This window comes from Zymoseptoria tritici, chromosome 12 (genome assembly GCF_000219625.1).
Source record: "Zymoseptoria tritici IPO323 chromosome 12, whole genome shotgun sequence".
NCBI lineage: Eukaryota > Fungi > Ascomycota > Dothideomycetes > Mycosphaerellales > Mycosphaerellaceae > Zymoseptoria > Zymoseptoria tritici.
In genome coordinates, this window is record NC_018207.1 from 424,524 (window position 1) to 446,323 (window position 21,800).

At 54.9% G+C, this 21,800-nt stretch overlaps 6 protein-coding genes across 6 annotated transcripts; 3 read left to right on the forward strand and 3 right to left on the reverse strand.

Moving 5' to 3' along the window:
* Positions 1-1,173: 1,173 nt before the first annotated feature.
* On the forward strand, positions 1,174-1,923 carry MYCGRDRAFT_96972 (uncharacterized protein; the record flags this gene model as incomplete). The annotated part of the gene is made up of 1 exon (XM_003847848.1): positions 1,174-1,923. One exon carries the CDS (start codon positions 1,174-1,176, stop codon positions 1,921-1,923), a length of 750 nt encoding a protein of 249 aa, XP_003847896.1.
* Positions 1,924-2,722: 799 nt separating this feature from the next.
* Positions 2,723-5,134, forward strand: PP2C1 (protein phosphatase 2C protein 1; the record flags this gene model as incomplete). Its single annotated transcript, XM_003847849.1, has 6 exons — positions 2,723-3,072; positions 3,217-3,535; positions 3,607-3,680; positions 3,735-4,026; positions 4,078-4,338; positions 4,463-5,134. 6 exons carry the CDS (start codon positions 3,037-3,039, stop codon positions 4,858-4,860), a joined length of 1,380 nt encoding a protein of 459 aa, XP_003847897.1.
* Positions 5,135-6,047: 913 nt separating this feature from the next.
* Positions 6,048-7,079, forward strand: MYCGRDRAFT_24612 (uncharacterized protein; the record flags this gene model as incomplete). The annotated part of the gene is made up of 1 exon (XM_003847850.1): positions 6,048-7,079. A coding segment is annotated over one exon (1,032 nt), but the record flags the coding sequence as incomplete, so codon positions are not given.
* Positions 7,080-7,287: 208 nt separating this feature from the next.
* On the reverse strand, positions 7,288-8,600 carry MYCGRDRAFT_117738 (uncharacterized protein; the record flags this gene model as incomplete). The annotated part of the gene is made up of 4 exons (XM_003848143.1): positions 7,288-7,713; positions 7,838-7,934; positions 8,060-8,103; positions 8,173-8,600. 4 exons carry the CDS (start codon positions 8,239-8,241, stop codon positions 7,627-7,629), a joined length of 297 nt encoding a protein of 98 aa, XP_003848191.1.
* A 972-nt stretch (positions 8,601-9,572) lies between these two features.
* On the reverse strand, positions 9,573-12,985 carry MYCGRDRAFT_77304 (uncharacterized protein; the record flags this gene model as incomplete). Its single annotated transcript, XM_003848142.1, has 4 exons — positions 9,573-11,000; positions 11,050-11,180; positions 11,234-12,135; positions 12,201-12,985. The coding sequence occupies 4 exons, from the start codon at positions 12,962-12,964 to the stop codon at positions 9,573-9,575; spliced, it is 3,225 nt and encodes a 1,074-aa protein (XP_003848190.1).
* Positions 12,986-14,279: 1,294 nt separating this feature from the next.
* Positions 14,280-18,095, reverse strand: MYCGRDRAFT_77308 (ras guanine-nucleotide exchange protein; the record flags this gene model as incomplete). Its single annotated transcript, XM_003848141.1, has 1 exon — positions 14,280-18,095. The coding sequence occupies one exon, from the start codon at positions 18,093-18,095 to the stop codon at positions 14,280-14,282; it is 3,816 nt and encodes a 1,271-aa protein (XP_003848189.1).
* Positions 18,096-21,800: the final 3,705 nt, after the last annotated feature.

A 21,800-nucleotide genomic window follows, 5' to 3' on the forward strand; every position in this document is an offset into this window, starting at 1 on the left:
GTCTGCTGGTTGCGGAGTATCGATGTCACTCATACCATCGCTGAAGAGGCTCTCACTTGCCTCATGGCAGAATGACCATCATCGCCTACTTTCAACAGCCAGACCATATCTTGTAAGTGGTCTTCTCTCTCACTCTCGCTTTTCCCATGTCTCTTCTCTTCATCCATCGAGCGTACAAGTCGGACTCTTCCGTTGCGAAGTTTGCAGTGACTCCGAACGACTGTCACGTAAAGCTTCGGTTAATCCATTGATCTCAACCCGGACGTCCTTTGAAACATTGAATCACCTCCGGAATAAGGAGTCGTTCAGCCATCCAAAGTTGGGCAGGCTGCCTTCCACCCGAAGGTCATCACTTTTCCTGTCTCGAGCATGAGATGTCACTACACATTCGCTAAGAATGACGTCCATTCCGCCATGACGGTGCGGTATTGGCGCATGAGTCCAAAACTCTCAACCGGCCCAAGCAAGGTAGCAAACCGGACAGCTCGACCGACGACAGAGGGACTCAACGCTTTCCGCCACAATGAAGGCACTGTTTGACGAAGTGAGCCTCACGAGCCTCACTGGCGGCCCTCACTCGACCCAGCGTTGGAAATCACTGATGCTCAATTATAGCTCTCTGACCAGGAATGTAGCAGATCAGCCACTCTGCTCTACGAATAGATATATGTGGTGTCGATTGGCTTCGCACGGCGTACGCACCTCTGACGAACATCGCCGACTTCACTTGCCGCAATCTCATCGACTGAATGCTCCTTGGACACGTTGACTGATTGCTGGTTGCTTGCAAGCCGAGCGATGAACCCGCTCTCCAACAAACGATGAAGGAAGCCCTGGTAGGACACCATTCCACATCATTCATACTGCTCTCACTCCTCTCAACATGATCCGTGCAGTCGCTTGCTGCCCGTCACATCCTTTCACGTGCGGACATTCCTGCGTTTGACATCCTTAGTGTGTTGAAGTCATTCACTCGAGCAGAAAAAGCGGGGCTAGCGCTGCACGCATGGCTCACCGGTTTCAGCTGCGGGACAGAATGTAACAATCGACACAAGCGCAAACAAAACTTCTTCGACGTCCCTCTTTTTGCTTGACCGTCACAAGCCGGCCAACATCGTCTCATCCTTTCCGCGCGGTGCAACAGCAATTTTCTTTGCGCAACCATCTCAAGCCATGGCCGACTCTCAGAAACAAGCGACCATGACCGCTCAGATGAGCATCATCAGCCTCGACCAGCACTCTCGCAAGCGCAAGAGATCCGCTTCGACCGCTTCGACCGCTTCGACCGCTCCGACGCACATCTTCAGTGCTGACGACCACCACCGCATCTCCAGCAAGATTCAAGACCTCCACAAACCGACCGCGCAGAAGTCGACTCACCCGTCGCGCCTCCTTGCTCTCGCCAACGAGCTGAGGAACACCATCGTTGGGTACGTCCTCACCGAAGACGAGCCCATCACCGTCGACGCCAAACTCGGTTTCACTGAACCCGGCCTCCTCTTGACCTGCAAGCAGCTCCGCACCGAGGCGGCTCCCGTGTTCTACGCCAACAACACCTTCCTCCTCGACCAGCAGGATCACGACTCCGACATGCTCGTGCTGTGGAAGAAGAAGACCAAGGCCGTGCAGCAGCAGTGGAAGGTGAAGCCGCAAATCGTGGACATCTGCGCGCACCAGACTCCCAGCTGGCCCAACGTGAGAGTCTGGCTGGAGAGGCTTTACACCGGTGAAGTGGACATCAGCTATCCCATGGGCCAGAGAAACATCGCAAATGAAGATCTGCAGTCGAGGGTGCAGCGGATGGCGCTTGAGCTGGTGTTCATCACCACCGCATGCCTGCGCGCAGAAGGCAACGACTTCAGCGAGGAGAAGGTGGAGACCTCCCACCAGATCCTGAAGAAGACGAATGTGCTGTGGACTTGACTTTTCTCTGCGATTACAACCCTGAGATGGCAACAAGAGAAATTGCCGCAAGACTTGAGAATTCGACATGCGCTGAAAGAGAAGAAATGCACTATCGCGGTGCTTGAGAAGGTGGCATTGACAAAACACTGATACGAAAACGCACTGCCGCAACATTTGGATGGAAAAGGGATTGATCGCCTTGAAACCCACTCACCTGCGCGAGCACCCCTCTTCGCAATGGGAGCATTTGGCGCAATACGATTGAACGACACACAGAAGCAGGCAAGGCTCGACCGACAACGACATGAGCCAGCAAAACGGAAGCATGTGACAGCGGAAGGCTCTCAGATTTGGAGATGGGAGACTCGTCTTTGATGACCGGGACGGACCAGTCTACTGAATAGTAAGTTGCTTGCAAATCACCCTCCCTTTCACTTCTTCCTTTCGCGTGGCCTACTTGTGAAATTGCCGTGGCGCGGCCGCGGCTTCCAGACTATGAAGGAAGATCTTCTCGTAACTCTGTAGCGTCGTAACTTGGGCGGGCAGCACTCCGTCGTAAGACCGTCCTGATGCGTAGTCGACCGTGTCTATTCGTGATAGATAGCCAGGCATGATGACAACACGCTTCACGTCTGTGCAAGCAATGGTAGAGCAGGACGAGATGTGAAGTGTAGAGGAGGAGTCAATTGGAAGCGAGGCACGAGGGTCTCGCCCGCGGTCGGCGCATCAGTCTAGGCCGCCGTAGCTCATTAGCGCGAATGACGATCGAAACGGGCGGGCAGGTCTGCCTGCGGTGAAGACTGTTTCCGCGCATCTCCTCCACCAACAACAACCACCACGCGACCCAATATACGTCGCCTTCAACCTCCGCCGTACCCAGACGACCCCTCTCACCGCTCCGCATCCTCCCTCCCGACGTCGACGGTACTGTCTCCCGCTCTCTTCAGCTGAAGAGAAAAGTCAGGTGTCCACACCTGTCCCGCCAACCCGCCCGCCAAACCCACCCACTGCTTCCAACGCCGCCACCACCTTGTCTTCCAGCATAACAATTCTCTCACCGCACCGTTCTGCCTGTGCAAGGAACACTGACACACGTGGCTCGACTCGTGACGAGCCCAACAACCCGCAGATATGGGTCAGACACTGTCGGAGCCCGTAGTGGACAAGGTACGTCACAGCAGTTGCTCCTACACCTCTTCCTTCGCGGCATGTACGGTGGGCAGCACAAGAGGAGGGGAACACTACAGCATACATGATAGATATACCCCACGAGTCTAGCGCGTCGACTGACGTTCTGCGCTCCTTTTACAGCATTCAGATGAGGGCCAGGATGATCGAGTTGCCTTTGGTGTGAGTGCCATGCAAGGATGGAGAATCAGCATGGAGGATGCGCATGCCACCATTCTCGACCTACAACCTCACGAGGGCGAGGAAGAGCTCAAGCCGGCCGCTTCGGACGTGCGGATATCATACTTTGGTGTATATGATGGGCATGGCGGCGACAAGGTCGCCCTCTATACCGGCGAGCATCTTCACAAGATTATTGCCAAGCAGGAGTCCTTCAAGAACAAGAACTTCGAGCAGGCGCTCAAGGACGGGTTTCTCGCTATTGACAGAGCCATCCTCAGTGGTATGTTGTGACTCGGCCTCGCGCACACACATTTACACCCCGTCTCGGCTGCTGACAAATTTTGCTTGCAGATCCTAGATATGAGGAAGAGGTCTCGGGCTGTACCTCGACTGTTGGAATCATCACACACGACAAGATCTACTGCGTATGTTTGGCTCGATATGTGTGGTTGAGAGAGCGTAGAAGCTAACAGCAATAGGGCAACGCCGGCGACTCAAGAACTGTACTCGGCATCAAGGGTCGCGCAAAGCCTCTCTCCTTTGATCATAAGCCTCAGAACGAGGGCGAAAAGGCACGAATCTGTGCTGCTGGTGGATTTGTCGATTTTGGCCGTGTCAATGGCAATCTTGCTCTCAGTCGTGCGATTGGTGACTTTGAGTTCAAGAAGAGCGCCGATCTTCCTCCGGAGCAACAGATTGTCACTGCATTCCCTGAGGTGACTGTGCACGAGCTTGGAGAGGACGACGAGTTCCTTGTCGTTGCTTGCGACGGTATGTTGGACTGCGCCATAAAGAGAGGAACGCACCGCTAACCCAAGGCAGGAATTTGGGATTGTCAATCCTCGCAAGCTGTGGTCGAGTTCGTACGCAGAGGCATCGCCGCCAAGCAGGAGCTGCACTCGATCTGTGAAAACATGATGGACAACTGCCTTGCATCCAACTCGGAAACTGGCGGCGTGGGATGCGACAACATGACCATGGTCGTCGTTGCGCTTCTCAACGGCAAGAGCAAAGAGGAGTGGTACAAGATGATTGGCGAGCGGGTCGCCAACGGAGACGGACCTTGCGCGCCTCCCGAGTACGGCAAGTCTTAAACCCGTCTCCCTCGTCGCCCGTGTGCTCTGTACTGTTCTGCTCTACACGTCCAACCATCCGCGGGCGATGGTGCATCTCCCTCGACCATTCAGCTGACACCGCTCACCAACAGCTGAATTCCGAGGTCCCGGCATGCACCACCGCTTCGACGACTCCCCCGATGACTACGAAATGGACATGGACCAGCGCACTCGCATGCTTGGGCGTGGCGGACGCATCATCCTCCTCGGCGACGGTACTGAGATCGTGACTGGAAACGGTGACGGAGATGTCGAGATGAATGAGGGTGGCCGAGTCGTCGAAGAGGAAGACAGTGATGATTTGGACGACAAAGATTTGGAAGAGCTACTCAGGAATAAGAGGGATGAGAAGGGTGTCCCACAGGATGCGGACAGAGAGGTGCGAGAGGGTACGCCAGCGCCTGCATCTGGTGATCCTGCCGCGAGCAGCAGCAATACTTCCGATGCGAAGCCTGAAGACCCCAAGACGACGCAAGCGGCGGACAAGTGAGTGCGCTGAGCGAATGCTCGGTGTTACCACGCATCGTGCCCGGCATATTTTGGCATGAGTAAGCATGGCATTGATCGTTCACGCCGCACCATCACCATCGAAGATACCATTTGCACCAGCTTCCTTCAACACCTTGGCTTTGCCTTTCGAAAATCCTTCGGGCACGCGACACATAGCTTCTGCGACCTCTGGGTCAGCATTGTACGAGAGAGACCCCGAGAGACCCGAGACCAAAGACTTTCAATGGAATTGATACCCTTTAGCGAGACGTTTGTTCATGTTCTCCTAATTCCCTTTCGTTCTCACAAGGTTTGCTGGCGATGGTGGACATCATCGCTGACTTCACCCGAGGTTTGCACAATCGACAGCGCACATGTCAGCATCCCATCGTTATCGGGTGGCTGAAATGGCGATCGTGGTCGCAGTTACGTAGAGAGAGTGTGGCGCGGTAAAGCCTTCGAAATATGCCTTGTTTTCGGGTTGGCAGTTCCACTGTATGCAGAGGTGACGTCTGAGGTGGTCTCTGCGGCCTCCACTGCCAAGTGAAAGACATGTACGGTGATGCGACTGTCCGCTGCCAACAACACGGGCAGCGGCAGTGTGCGTTCGTATCGCAGAAGGATCGCAGACCGAGTAGTATCACATTCACAGTCGATCAGATTTTGGTAGCAGAAGTCTGGCAGTCCAACCTGTTGCACATTCATCGTTTCGCGCGTCATTTGTTGCGGTGAGCTGAGGTGTTCTCCAACGTGACACGTGCGAGATCGATTGCTTCCACGTTCCGAGAAGCTTCCCGTCTCCTTTCCACATTATTGTCCAGTGTCACTTACTCACCATCCAACAACACCTACCAATCCTCATCCTACTTCCTCTTCTTCCCTCCTCTCCACTCACCACCGCTCCTTCCCTCCTCTTTCACTGCAATGGCTCCCAAGCGCAAACGCACTGGCGACGCCGCCCAGTCGACAGAAGACTCGCCCAACAAGTCTTCGACCGACGATGTACCCAGCACAACTCCTTCCCGCACCTCCACCGCTTCCAAAGCAATGGATCCTCCTTCAAAACGAACGCGCTCCTCCAGCATAGCCACCAACAGCACTCCCAAGAAGTCCGCCAACAGTTCCGAGTACTCCATCTCCACCGGCGGCAAGGTCTCTATGCCCGCCAACGGCACGGCGGAAGGCGGCGGCGAGAATGGCGAAGCCGGCACCATGCGCATGCCTGCACCTCCCAAAGCCGGTGCTGTGGATCCTCAAGGCGGCTATTCAACCAACAAACCGCCCACTGACCGCGCCGTACGCGTCTACGCTGACGGCGTGTTCGACCTTTTCCATCTCGGGCACATGCGCCAGCTGCAACAAGCAAAGACTGCATTTCCGGATACATACTTGATCGTCGGAGTGACCGGCGATCATGAGACACACGCGAGGAAAGGGTTGACGGTCATGTCGGCGAAAGAGCGCGCCGAGAGCTTGAGGCATTGTAGATGGGTGGACGAGGTGATTGAGGACTGTCCATGGGTCATCTCAGTGGAGTTCCTGGAGAAGCACAAGATCGATTATGTGGCCCATGACGATATCCCATACGGAGCCAGCGAAGGAGATGACATCTACAAGCCAATCAAAGAGGAGGGCAAATTCTTGGTCACCCAGCGCACCGAGGGCGTTTCTACCACCGGTATCATCACGAAGATCGTTCGCGATTACGAGCAGTACATTGCACGACAACTCAAGCGAGGCACGTCTCGCCAGGAACTAAACGTCTCATGGTTGAAGAAGAACGAGCTGGAAGTCAAGCGTCACGTCGCCGAGTTGCGCGATACCATCCGCATGAACTGGACCACCACCGGCCAGGAACTCGGCAAGGACCTGCGAAACTTCTGGATGCTCAGCCGACCTAATAGTCCCGCGCCGTCCATCGCCGGAGGTAGCGTCCGCGCCGGCCGATCGGGAGGTGTCGATAGGAGCCTAACTCCAGGATCGGCCAATACGCCAGGTGGTGCAAGAGGAGGCAAGAACATGGACTTTGCTGCTGGGTATGCCATGGGTCTGATTGGTGGTGTCAAAGGATGGATGGAGGGCAGTCGGCGCAGGAACCTCTCGGATTCACGCGCGCAGAGTCCGGATGGTGCCGGTAGCTTGGATGAGGGGAGTGATGACAATAACCTGAGCCCGTCGGAGGAGGGCAGGAGTAGAGGACGGCAGAGGAGAGACGAGCCAGGCGAAGAAAAGGTTATGGATGGTGTGCATTCTTGAGAGATGGGAAGCTCGCGTGGGAGATTCTGTGAGACGATAGAAGCAACGGACTAGATTGACAGAAGAAACCATGAAGCTGTCCGACACGGCACGAAGACTCACCGCACCTGGTAGCATGTCCGAATTGAAGCTGGTGTTGAGAGCAAGCTGTGCGGGATGGAGAGACAGCGACGGGACAGAACAAGGCGCAACGAATTACACAGTGGCCCAAATTCTCTGCCTAGCGTTACAAAAGCAAATAAAAAGAGAGCAAATCGACCGACAACCCTCATTCCTCCACGTTCTCAACCCGCCCAAGGATCAAATAGCATACCCTTTCCATGGAAACTGCTCGACATGTTGAATGCTTTGCCACAGAGGAGTCGTGCGACCCGACCGTTGAGTTTTCCAATTCTGCACAAACTTGTGAAGTCCGAAGCACCCTCTCTTTCTCTCCGATGTCTTTGCAGGGCGACCACACCGGAACAATACCCGTTCTTCGTTCTAGAGGCGGCCTTTCACGGCGCTGTGGTCATTCTTCCCGAGGTGGCTCTGTTTCCTGGTTGAGGCAACGTGCGTACCCTTCGGCTTCTGGGATGTCGGTGATCTTATGACAAACCTTTTTGGAAAAGGGTATGAGACTCAGCGATGTTCAGATAACACAGCGATGCAGGCAGGCTTAGACCTGCAATAGGCCAAGACAACCTCAGGCTCCGCAAGCCTTGCACCGTTCAGAGACTTACCGAGGCAAAAACGTCGCAACCAGAGTATCGCCAGCATGGAAGTTTGATATCCGGCGTGCCCTTGCCCATCCTCTGAGGATAGATGCCCAGAAAGTGACTAGAAGGGCGGAAGGTCAGCAATGTCTCGGATTCAAGGGTATGAGAAGCGGAATAAGACCTGCTCGCATAGACCGAGAGACAATCTCGGACCGCTGCAGGTCTTCTGCCGTTCGGTTTACTTACCATGAGCCCCAGATCGCGTCACCGGGCATGCCCTTGCTGCAATGCTGGATGTCGTTGTTGCTGTCAGTGACTGGGAAGGGATTGGATGAGGAGGCATTGAGAGAAGAACTCACGCCATCGGCAAAGGCAGTGGAGGCGAGCGACAATAGAGCGATCGCGGCGGAGAGCTGGAAGATGTGCATGATGCTCGTCGTGTTCTTGGTTGCGAAGTGCGTAGAGGAATGCGGCAATCTTTGGAAGGCTGTTTCGTCTGAACCGGACGGAAGTGTCGCGGGGGTATAATGTCAAGGTCGGAGCAGGAGGAGGCAAGAAGGAAGTACAGAAGTGCAGCGTGTCATCAGTCCATCGAACTAATAATCTTTCCCGGTCGCAGGGCCAGCACCGGGGCCAGGATCGGGCTTCTATTCAAACCATTGGTCTCCTTCCTTGCGAACAGGTCGTCCGAGCCCATGCTCCAGAGACCAGGTCAGTGCTGGCCGTTCCAATCCCACCAAGACGCTAGAGAGCGGATACAAGGTGATTGGGAAGATGCAGGGGTTTTGCGAGGCACAATGATGTCTGCCTCGTAAATAGGCTTCGAGGCTGTGAGCATGAATTTATCATAGTCGCCATGGACGGGGAAATGATAAATACAGGGAACGAGGTCGCTAAATACCGGTCTCTGCCCCCCTCTTCTGCCGGCCCGCAATCTAATAAGCTTAATTTACATACTGTCTCTTCGAACAGCGCGGCCGCATACTTATCGGGCAAGCCCGACGCGGCCGCGAGCTTTAACATAGTTTTGCGCTGCCTTCGCAACTCGTTTTAAGAAAATGTAGATGCTAAATACGTTGCGAAGGTAGCGCAAAACTATATTAAAGCTCGCGGCGACCTAGGGAGCCTGCGACCGGCAGTCGGGCGCCGCGCCCCTCGAAAAGGACGCTGTATATAGGCAGCTGTAAGTCCACATACACGCTACCTTTGTAGTCAGCTGGAGACCGGTATTTAGCGACCTCGTTCCCTGTATTTATCATTTCCCCCATGGACGGCTCAACGTTCGTTGACGCCTGCAATAATCAAACAAAACACAATCACCCCTCCTTCGGCGACCGTGTTCAACCCGGCCAATGTTCTCTTGACTTCGAACTGATCGTTTCAGCGTGACCACTACCAGGAACCGAAGGCAGTCGTTCAGAATGGTAGTGTTGGGTATCATATCTACATTACAATCATACTTTGAAAAAGCCCGCCTCCTTTCTCGTCCCTCTCGAAGTAGTGCCCGAACTGATCTTACATGCCATAAGATGCCCACACTCATCTGCGATCCATTCTCATCCTCTGCTTCGACACTTCAACGCATACCGCCCATTTCCACATCTTCCTGCGGAAAGCTCTCGGCGATTCCATACTGCTCTTTCGCGTGTGCCACGACAGAAGAGATGAAGTCGCCATCCTACGGCCCGTCTTCATCGTCGTGTTCGCGGATCGCTGCCTCTTCGAAGGGGTGGGCTTGTGCAAGAGCAGAGTCGCCATCCTAAAGCTCATCATCGTCTGTGCGCATCGCTTCCCTCTCGACATGTCTATCATCATGGCCAGCAGATCCCGCTTCAGCGTCCTCCGCGGAAGTATCTCCATTGCCAGCTGAGCCTCCCTCGGCATCGTCCTCGTTCTCATCTTCGGTATCGGAGTCGACCATAAAGGCTTCGTCATCGTCATCGTCAATCTCCTCCTTGATGTTGTCACCACCGGCAGCGCCATCAGCAGCATCCGAGTCGCTCCTGAGACTCTTCAGCTTCTCAAGATCGGCCTCGATGATCTCTTGGAACCATCCGTCCACCTCTTCGATGAGCATATCGACCTCCCGCTTCGCGCTCCTCTCTTGAGGCGACATCCTCACCAGGTCGACTTGTATGCCACCGATAATGGTCAGGTAGTCCCGCTGCATGGAGACGAAGATACCATCCGCTTTCTCGAGAAGGGACTTGCGGACTTTGTCGCAGAGTGCCAGCAGAGAGGCGCGTACAGCAGCGACGGCTTGGTTGAACATTGAGCTCTTATTAGCGGCCACGTGATTTTCCATGAGACCCTTCATGCGCATGAACATGCCTTTACCACTCTCGCTCGTGCAACCATCGTAGACAGGCGCCATGGCTTCCATGATGCTCGGCGTGAACTCACGGTTGATCTCTCTTTGGCCTTCATTGAACACTCCCACCTCTGTGTTGACGATGTCGTTGAAGATGGCAGCATATTGTGTCAACTGTTGTCCGAGACGCCCGACTTGTGCGAGGCCGTGGCCTTTGGCTCGACACCTGGCGTCGACTGCAGCATGGAACTGCTTGAGTGTTGACTGTGCACACTTGCTGAACGTCTTGAGGATGTGAGGGAGACGACGTTGAAACGTCTTCTCCCACAAGGTACCAAGCTGCTTGTAGATCGGCTCAACGAGCTCTCCATTCCAGTCGCGATGGTAGACTCCGGCTCGACGGACGGTGGCTTTGTAAGTCGAATGGTGAAGGCCGCCCTCGGCGCGAGAGGCGTTCCACTTGGCCACGGTCAGGGGAGCTTCGATTTCGCCCTTTTGAGCTGCTACGTGGAATTCTGCGAAAAGCTGGTCCTCTAGCGTGGTAATAGTCTCCTCAAGCGTCTCTTTCACCACCCTCTCGAGGGACTTGTCGAGCTGCTTGAGCTTGGACTGAAGGAATGACTTCTCAGTGTCTCTCTGGCCGTTAGTCAGTTTGACGCCGTTGCCATCGTCAGAAGACCAGAGCTCGAGCGAGGTCAGAAGCTGGGCGACGCTGTTGAGGAAACGCCTGCAGCCCGCTTGTCGACCCTTCTCGGTCAGCTTCTTGCAGTGTGCCTGGAGCTGTGGGATCTCGGTTTGCTCGACAGTCGTGAAGCCAGCAACATCATTGTCCTTGCGGAGACGGTCGGAGAGTTTTTGATATGCGCGGCTGCTCACCTGGGAAATTGTTAGCGATGAAAGATGCTGCTAGAGCAATGGCGCATACGCAGAACACTGGCAGGCTCTCGGCAACCTCATTGTAGTCTCTTATTTCCTCAGCCGGATCAAAATTCTCTGGATCCTCCTCCTGAGCGGTTTCTTCATCAATCTCACGAATTCCCTGCGCAAAATCCTGTTCTGAATGCGAAGTTAGCTGTGAACGTGGCTTGTCCGGAAGCGCAAATACTTACTGATCGCAGCACGCGAGTACTCGTTCCTGCCGGTGATGCATAAAGCGCTCTGCTCGGCATCGATGGCTTCCGCCTCACCCTCAAGCTTGCCGATAGCCTCTCTGAGCTCGGTCATCCTTTCATCGATCTCTCTCTTCTCCTTGCGAGCCTCTCTCTTCAAGCTCTTGAATTCGTCGAGCTTTTCTTCAACAACTTGAACTGTCAAAGGCTCTGCCGATAGGCTGATGGTGTTCTCGTCGTCTTCGGCATTGTCGTCGCTTTGGGAAGAACGCTCATCGGTGTCGGAGTCAGAGCTACGGCGCTGACGTTTGTTCTTTCGCTCCGATGCACCGCCCTTCTTTCGCTTCTTCCCTGTCTTCTCAAACGGGGCATAGACAGTTTTGCCATGTTCGACTTTCTCAAGCAGTTCATCCCATACATCCACCTGCTCGTCAAGAGATTCAACTATATCGTCAAGGTCTTGCTTGCGTTCTCGGCTGTCTTTCAGTTGTTTGGTAAGTTGGCGCTTCTGCGCGCTGACGTTGGAGTGCTTCTCCTCCAATTCTTCCATGGATGCGCCGAGCTTCAACGTATCGGTCGCCTCCGTCCGAGAGATGTCATCGGTCTTGCTGCAGATGAACGTGACGGCAGAGTATGTGCCATCGAACTTGAGCTGACGCTTGAAGGAGTCGCCGAGCAGATTCTTGGCTGCCTTGTCATCGACGGCACGATTGATCGGCGCCACAATCCAGAGACCGGATGTCTGTTTCATGTATCCTTCGGCCACAGCAGCTCGAGCGGCGTTGGAGTCGTGCACACCTGGGAGATCGACAATGACTGCACCAGTACTCAGGGCATCAGCCTTGACGTAGATGCGGACGACTTTGATGAGCGGCCACGACTCGAATTCGCGCTTCGCATTGCTAGAAAGGTGAAGGGTCAGCGATGGCTCGGAAACAAAAGGCAGAATAGCGGGGGTTGCTCTCACTGGTTGATGTTCCCATTCTTGTCGAGCTTCTCTGTACCCTTCTCCTTGGAGTCCACGAAGCCCTGGAGGCGGCGGTAGAACGTCGTCGGATCGCGTTCTTGGATTTTGATGGTCCGGCCGAGAATCTTCTTGACTTGCTTCACGTTCATGAGAGCTCTGACGCTGCTCTTCGCCAGCATGTCCTTGGTGTGCTTGTTGTAAACAGATCTAACCTTGCTGTATGCGATTGAGGCTTCAGAGTCAGGGTTGGAGATCTCCCTCGTGATAGCTCCGTTGTCGTCTAAAAGCTCGGCGAAAAGGACCTTCAGCTCCTTCTCCCAGTCCTCAGTCTTGATGAATTCGATCTCTGCTCTGTACTTCTTTGAGGGCTCCATGGAGTCGTTGTAGCTCAGTTCTGTGACGACTGCGGTGCAGGCGCGCATGCAGTTGGTCGGCACAAGCCGCTCCTCTTCCAAAAGCGCGTTGATTACGCTGCTTTTGCCGGCGCCGGTATTGCCGACGACGCCTACGACTGTGCGGGAGCGTTGTGACTGGCACCGGACGTTTTCGATCTGCTTCAGCCAGGCTTGCGCATCGGCGTTGTCTTTGAGCGCGAGTAGAGGTTTCTCGACCTCGGCCAGCGCCCGTAAACCGACCTGCATGCCAGCCTCAAGACGCTCTGGCACGACATCGCCTGCCAGCTTACGAAGCGGGATGCCACGGGTCGAAAGCTCGGCCTCTGGCTGGTCTTGCAAGAATGGGTTTTCGTGCATGCTCGCTTCCATGGTTGAGCGCCTGGCGGGAGAGTCTTGGACCGTGGGCGTCATCTTTGGAGTGCGACTTGAAGGGCTGGCACTGCTTGTTGCTTGAGTCTGCTCGGTTTGAGGTCTTGTCAACTTGGGAGACGACTTGATCTTGCCAGTTGACTTTTTGAAACTGCCTGGTGTCTTATTCGGCGTGAAGTTCAACTGACGATTGGCAGGCAGAAGAGGCTGGCGCTCGATTCTAGCGGGCGGAGCCATGTTCGCAGTCGTGGTAGTGTGCGGAGCGTCGGCCCTGGGAGCAGTGGAGGCTCCAGACATTTCTCGTGCTGACAGGACGACCAGTTGATCTCCGCCAGTCAGTTCACCCATCATTGCGCTGGCCAAAGCACGGTTTCCGAACTTATCGAGAACGACAATGTTGGGATGTTCATCGGGGTAGTTGGCCAGATACCTGAGATTGTCAGTTGGAACGTCTCGGGGTCCTTCAGCATACACTTACGCTGTCAAGACCTTCTCGACTGTCAACTTGCTGTGTCCCTTGACCCACAAGAAGTTGTCGGAGGTTGCGGGCGCATCTTTCGGGCAAGGGTCATTGTGTCGTTCGATGATGACTGGAGCAGGATCGGGTCAGCAGGCGCTCTCGTGTATGTCGGCAGAAGGCATGGTGCATACTGTAGAGTCGAGATGGCTTGCTGAGGGCTTCCCGATAGTCGGGCACTGCCGTCGGGAGCAGCGCACGAGCTCTCTCAAACAGAGCGGACGACATTGTGCGTGTCGTGGAGATTGTCGCACGTGCGAATTGTGGCGGAGATGCTATGCCATCGATCGATTGGAGGGAAACAGCGGACGTTGTAGCAGAGGATTTGGTGGAAGGAGAGCTTCAGGACGGGAAGACGCGTTTGGTACCTACGCGATCCCCGCACGCTAAAACTTCGGCGGAGTTCCGGGGCCAGCTCCGTTCAGGACCACCTCTCAGGTCTGGAAACATCACTTCTGTTCTCCTTCCATCACCTTGGAGACCTCTTTTCGTCACATGTGAACCTCGCCGCATCGATGCTCACTGAGTCAATTCACGTGAAGGCTGTACTGTCTTATGGTGAGGCGAGGATGCCAGAAAGCTCTTCTTCGCGCATCCTTGCCCCGTTTTTGATGAGCAAAAAAAAACTTTACGGGCACCACCAGGATACGTGAGACCTCTCGTAGCACTCATCACAGCCACAGACAAGCACACAGACACGAAGCCAAGCAATGAATAGACCAAATTCTTCAATTCATCATCAATCCTGTCCTCTCTCGAATCCACTCTCGCACTGGGTATAAAACATCTTCATCGTCATCACCGACTCGCCCCTCTCCTCGCCTCCTCCTCACCTCCGTTCAAACCCGGACTCATAACCTCAACAGTCGGACTGCTAGCCGCCGAATGTCCACTCCCATGGCTCCCCATCCTCCACCCACCACCCTTCCAAAGGGTCCCAAATCTTTCCATCATATCCGCGCTCGCCGCATGCTTGAACGAACTCGCTCCACTCTCACTCCGTCCACTACTCGTCTTTGGCCTCTCGTTGACCGCCGGCTCTCCAGAGAGCGCAGCGGAATTTCCCTTCTTCGCTCCCAACCCCAACCCCACCAATCCTAATCCAACCCCTCCCGCGCCAGCGACTGCTCCAGCCAAAGCCTGCGAATCATCCATCTTCGGCTCCACTGCCAAACTCCTCTCATGCAGAACCTGATTGACATCAGTCGCTCCCACTCTCATCCTCTCCAGATGCGCCTCCAACCAACTCTGCAGTTCCGGCACAGGCTTCAAATGATACGGCATCTGGAATCTCTGCAAGTGGGAGATAATTCTCGAGATCCTCGCATACATGTCAAAGTTGATGACACTCAGTGGTTGTCCCGTAGCCGTCAGCGTCCCAGGCAACTCCCTTCGTTTCGGGTTCCCAGCAATGACGAACGTCAGATCGGTAAGATAGACGCCGAGAAAAGGCAGACAACCCCCAGCACCCGTCGGTCCGTCCAGTCGTTTCCGGAGGGAAGTATAATTCTTCGACATATCCACCAACTTCTCCAACTCCTCAAACCGCGCATGAGTTTTCTTATGCACGAACTCCCACGTCTTCTTCAGCCGCTTCACCACGCTCGAATTGATGGTACACATGATGCTCATCACGGAATCATAATTCTGCAACTCCAGACAGGCCACGCCGACTTTTGCCCAGTGTTTGATCACGCCCGCTCTCGCCTTGGGACTATCCGGCGCTAGAATGGTATCAGCCACGACATGCGACAGGTCCGTGTTGAGCAAACACATGCGCCGCACGTTCCGGGCGCGTTTGGTGTTTGGTTTGGACCAGTCCATGCTCAAGAGTTCCTGCGGGTGAATGTCGCAGTAGACTTTCATGACGATCAACGTAATCTGTCTGGCGACTTCGAGGGGTTCAAGATCCGTGATGGAAATGGGTTGGCCGCCGCCAACAGCCAATCGGAGGGCATTGAGTTGTTTGTTGGAGATGACGGGCTCGGGAAGAGAGCCGTTCGTATTGACGGAATAGGCGAGATTAGATTTGCTGACGTATTCCGTGTTGGTGTGGTATGCTTCCGTCACACGGCGGGTGAGTTCTATCAATCGCTCGCTAGCGGAGGGGAGGTGCTGCTTCAATTTATGCAAGGCAAAGAACCGGATTTCGCCCAAGGCGTCCTTATCAGCCTCGGGAGACCAGTACATTTCCAGCCAGCCTTTGAAGACGTTGTAGACGCGAAGACGGGCGGGTGTGCCGATGGCCTGGCTGTCACCAATGTATTCGAAGCGATGGATGAGTGCTTGGGCGAATTCTCGAGGTTCGGAAAATTTGCGGAAGGTGAGGAAGAAGGCAGTAACGAATTGAGCGTCGGGGGCGGAGTCATGGGATGTGAGCTGTTCCACCAGAGCGGAGAGGCTGCCACCAGTGACTTGGCCCTCTTTGTTGAAGGTTAGTTCGTTGGCGTATGTCTTGGCGAGGAGTGATTCTGGGTCAACGCTGTCATCGGACAGTGATCGTAGACTTGACAGGCTGGCGAAGCTGCTCAGCATGCTGGTCTCCGGAGTGGGCAGGTCCTTGGCATGATCAGGTGTGGTGGCGCGAGTGGACGCTTCGGAGATGCCGGAATCTCTCGCGCTGTTTTGAGTGGACTGACCGACGCTGTTCTTTCGAGCTGACGCTGCTGAAGAGTTGTCCGATCGGAAGGACACGGTGCTCTTCTGAGCTTCTGCAGCGGTGAGCGTCCTCGACTGTCTCTTTGGAGGTGGTGGCATCGACTGCTTCGACGTCGGCCTAGTCGATGTCGATGTAAAGGAAGAGTTCGTTTCCGCGGGAGAGTGCACAGCAAGGTCGGTATTCTCGTCACCAACGGCGAGAAACTCTTGCTGATCTTTGGGACTCGGCGCCGGTCGACACGGCGGTGGTGGCAACAGCTTGACCGACAATCGATTGACCGACACGCGATGTTGGTGAAGAGGAAGTGATGTCGAAAGTGGTCGTGGCGAGACGACGGGAATGCTGTCGACACGTTCCGGAATCTCAATCGCCGTCTCCTGGGCCGATGCTGGTGTCGCCGACCAGGCCTTCAACTCAAAATCACCGATCTGTTCGATCAGCTGACGGGTCTTGACGACACATTCCCCGGTGTTGCGGATCAGACTTGTGCCGACAGAGATCAGATGGTCGGTCTGCTCTGGGAGCATGACGACCTCTTCGTCTGGTGAGTCGGAGAATCTGAAGACGTCTTGTGTAGTCAAGGCTAGCTGCTCGACCTTTGCTTCAAAGTCGCACTTCACTTGTTGGACATGTGATGATGCTTTCGGGTCATGTGCGTAGACCTCATCGATGATAGCGAGCATGCTCCTGCAAGCTGCCACCAGCCGCTCAGTCGTGGCCACAAGTTCTGACGACGGACGAGAGTGCAAGTGGTGTCCGATGAATGCGCCAATGTGGCTTATGCACACATCATGTGCCTTGGCCAGTTTTTCCGAAGCCAATGGTCCGGTTGTGGCGCTGGTGGGTTCCTTTGACACAAGTGACATGCGATGCGCCGCAAAGCCGTCCGGTGGAGTAAATGCGACGGACCTACGGACTGGCATTTCGCATAGCTCGTCGTCATATGCTGAGAGATCTCGCTGATGGTTATACGAAGGTATTTGTTCCGGGAAATGCTTTGCGGAGTCGATCGTGTCGTATGGTGGTCTTCGGTAAGTGTCTTGCGTGTTGATGGCGAGCCGTGCTCGAGGAGCGTCGAACCTGTGGATCTCATTCCTTTTCACGCTGACTTCCTGCGTCCAGACATCGAGGAAGCCCACTGCACGGTTGACCACTTTGAATGCCTTGTTGATGAGGTCGTCCAACAGATATGGAATGACTTCTCCGGCGAACGGCTCGCTGATTGTCTCTTGCAGCCTCTTCGCAATCTGCACGAGAGAGGACAGATCTGCGAGCAGTCCCTTTCGCATGCGTCGCACACCGACGTTCTGCTTGACAGTGGGAGAGTCCCGGTGAAGACAGTCCGCGCGCTCCAACAGGTGCCTCACTCCCGCGATCAGCCCTCGAATGTAGTCTTGGCGCACAAAAGTCGACAGATTCGCATCCTCTCCAGCTCCTATCAAATCCCAGAATTGTGTCATCGCATTCAACAGATTGCGGAGGTATGGATGGTCGTATGCCTCGCAGTAATTTGTGGGGAGCCATCCTCGCACGCTCGTGTTCAAGACAGTCCCATCCGCCCAGCCATTCGCGTGCACGCAATGCACCAAAATCAAGTCGCCAGTTTTGATCGCGGCGGTCGATAGCGCATCGTCGTCGTCGGATATCGTATTCGAATCGGCCGGGTCGAAGGGATGCATTGCGCGGAGATAGTTGTGAAACAGCGACTGGTTCACCGGCGACTCCATCTCGTCGTGGTCTGCGTTGGACTCATCAGAAGGCGTGCCTGGGTCAGCAATGTTCGCAACGAAGCCTGCTGTGACGGCAGTCGGCGATTGTAATCGTGAAGGTCGTGGTTTGTGTCGTGATCGGATGCCAGCGATCAAAGTGGAAGTCGAGGTCGAAGGTCGCGTTTCGGCGGACGACTCGGACTCAGAAGGCTGGTCCTCGACGTGTTGGGTGTTGATGTGGGCCATGTCGGAAACAGCCAGGACCGTTGCAACGGTTGAAGGCGAAGGCGGATCAATCCGGTGTATTGCTTAGTGCGCCAATGGCGATTCCATGGAAGATGTCTCGTGTATTTTCGGTTGAAGGCTGCAACGGCAATATTGGGCGTAGAGCCTCTGAAAGGGATCGCGGGTCAGCATGTTGTTTGGTGGGGTGTGAGGAATGTAAAATGCTGAGTCTGGATCGCAGTGCCTCATGCGATGGGCGATGACTGACCTCTTGATTGATCAACGGGGATCGCTGGTGGTGTCGATGCAACGGTCTGCTACTACAAGGCGAGGAGGTTTCGAGACGAGTTGCTGTGCGTGAGATTCGTCCGTCGTCAATGACTCGATTTCGTGCAGAGGAATGTTGTTCGCGTGAAGCGTTTCGTTACTGTGTGGCGACGAAGCTCGAATGAGTGTGAGTCGTCAATCCGCTTGACGAGCAGAGAACGAGCGTGGGTGGCTTCGCGGCGGTGCTGACGATAGAATAGGAGCAGGAAGGTGGTCGTGTCGTGGTCGTCACAAGGCAAGGGTATGACCCCCAGGAGTGTGATGTGCAAGAGCAATAGTCGCAAAGGCAGGGGAGAGCTGCTGAAGTTGGTTGGACGTCCATACCTAGGATAGGGCAGGCATACACCACTAGCTTCACAGCGATGGCCCTGGTTACATTTCTCGGGCCCTGCTCGTTCCATTTCTCTGCGCGTGTCGACGGAGACTTTTGGGCGAATTGCGGACCGACACCCCATCACACTTCGATCGACATCACAGCGGGACCGCTCCGGAGAGTTCAAGCAGTTGGGTGACGGCGGGCAAGAAATCGCTGCAGTGATTGGCGGGCGGCACTCGGGCGTGATTGTGACTTTTCCGGCAACGGCAGCACCATCGCTAGCACCGACGCCAATTCGTCTCTGGGGAGAATGGTGAAGGTGCTCGTGCGAGTGCTGGAGCCGCCGATCTCGAGCCCCGGCGATGATGGGAATTGGTGAGATGGGAAATTTCAGCTGCTTTCCCCATCGACTGGCACGCGACGGGGAGAAGAGAGCATCTCCATCTCTGTTCCAGCGCTTCCACGGTTCGTTCTCTGTAGAAGGCAAGCAAAGACGGGAGAGGGCACCGGTACCTGCATCAAGCCCCCACGCAGGGCGGCCGCAGAGAACCAAGGCGGCGCTATAATGGTGAGACAGGGGTATAACGACTACTCTCAGCCCGGCACTGTGCCGTCAACCTACTACCCCAACCGATCGCGAACCCTCGTATATACCGATCCCCACCTTTTCGGCCCTGCAAGTATTGGACTGTCCATCTCTGGCTTCACAAACTCTTGTTCGGACAAGCCCATCGCACCTTTCCTCAGACTCCTCACGACAAAGGCTCTCCCACCCCAATGCAAGGCCAATCCGGTAGTTCGACGTCGACCGGCATGATTTGGGACCGCTCTAAACCATATCCCGGCCCGGGATCCCTTGGGCAAATGCACGCAGCCGTGTATGCAGCCTTGCACGTGAAGGTCTGCCCTGCAAGAAGGATACGTTTTCTGCCAGCTTCGTCGCTAAGATCAGCGACGATCATCCATTGAATTCTCCAGCAGTTCGGTATGGAACGTCGTACGACGTTCCGCTGTGTTGGGAGAGCACCGTGCTGTGAAGACCAGAGCCGGTGTCGCCGAGAATCAAAATGGACAGTGTCAGTATCCTTGCCAAAACGCTTCTCCTCCGCAATCTCACAATCGCCCACATGTCAAGATACGGTAATAAAGCCGACGAACGCGTTCCCTCATATACAAATACTTTCTCCGAGAAGAACGATTTTCGCCATCGCCGCAGAGCTTTTCCATGATCATCAAACTTCAACTCGTCAACTTGGCTCTCCAAACCATGCGCCGTCTCCAAACTCTTCCATCAAAGGACTGTCCCATATCTCCCGTCTGACGTTTCATTTCTGCACAACCAGCAAGGAACAAGCCCATCGCTCACGTATCGAAAGAGGCCACACTTCGTTATTAGTTCTATCGTTAGAAAGACCAAAGTCCCTCCGAAAGCGGCACAGTCGTCAAACATCCCAGTTCCTCGCCTGGGAACTTGATCACGCTGGGACCTCATATTTGGCGGGAGGCTTTCTCGTATTTGGCGGGCGACACATACAAATTTACTATAGCAGAATCGCTGTTTTAACTTGGATGCCAAATACGTTACAAAGGCCCACGCAACTATGTTAAAAAGCAAGGAGCCGACGTGCGAGCGCAGGAGGCTTGCCCTCCGATGCGCGCGAGCACTCGAGGCGGTCCGCAGGGCTAACATGCTATCGTCGTTGTCGAAATAGTCGTTTTAGTAACGATTGTTGGATTTTGGTGGGGCCTCCCGCCAAATATGAGAAATGCTCCCGCCAAATATGAGCTCCCATCACGCTGTGACGCTGTGACGTGCAAGGTCCAGGCTGGCAGGCACGCCAGGACACGGAGGACACTTCCCCGTCTGTAAGCAATATGCAACACGCAACTCCCGCCTGGAGGTGCCCAGCTAGCGCTTTTCCTGCATAACCTCAATCGGCAGAGAGATGCCAGAGAACTTTGAAGAACACGAGATCGACGCTGTTCAGGTGTCATTTTGGACAAGTGAAGAGGAGAGTTCATGCAGAGAAGCGAGCACAACTTTCCGCCTCGGCTCTTCTCCGCGAGTTTCGAAAGTTCAGGCTCCGCTTTGTTCCGCAATGGATCGCGATCTGAAGGATCGGGTCGAGTCAGGCGCGCGGTTGCCATTTCCGGGGTGAGTAATGTCGAGAGCATGTTCGTGAATCGTGAGTGCTTGTCAATGGCGGTGCGAAGTGCGCAAATGATCGATACGATGTTCCCTGTTCGCTGATGGTGTGTATCGGGCAAGACAGCGTGCTTGGTGCGATCATTGTTGAGCATGGCAAGATCTGTCCACACGGCGGCCTGACATGACGAGGCCTTGCGAGGCCAGCACCGCATCAAGTCGCAGACGTATCGAGGCAGACATCGCGGCAGAGGACGTCTTGTTACCCTGGGCTACGGAGGCAGCTCCTGTGTCTCCTGCCAGCAAGAAGTATCCTGATCGCCCGAGGCTCTCCGCAGCTTCAGCCTTGCCACAACCTCCCGTTCGAAGCAATGCTCTCATGCAGGAACAAAAGCATCTTCCAACGCGTGTCGGCTGGTTCGGCATGTTGGTTGGCGCGTCGGAAAGAATGGGAACAAAAAGGCTGGCGGCATTTGCGGCCCATTTGGTGAAACACGAGCGGACTGATGAGCGGACTGGAGTTTCTTGTTGAGCCGCATATTCACGCGATTTTCCCGTGTTTGGCTTCGTTTACGGGTCTGCGAACAGGTTCTTGAGGTCCGGACTGACTGACTAGATGTTTCAGATTTTTCCGGAAAGTTGTTGCTGAACAGGTTTTCGGCTGGTCATTCCAAAAGGTCGACCTTGGACGACATGTGAATACTGGGCCCGCGAGAACGGCAGACAAGTCGTGGCGGAAGCAGGACGTTAGCGGCTTCTGGATTCGTGCTTGCGAACACGAGCCTCTTGCCGATGTCGACGACTCTGGATGAAAGTGGCGAAGAAGTACGGGAAGAAGAATACACTACCGCCATCGAGGCCATCGCCTATCGCCTTCCCGATTACCATGGACATGGATAGCAACATCAATAATATCACCAATAACAAGCCCAAGACG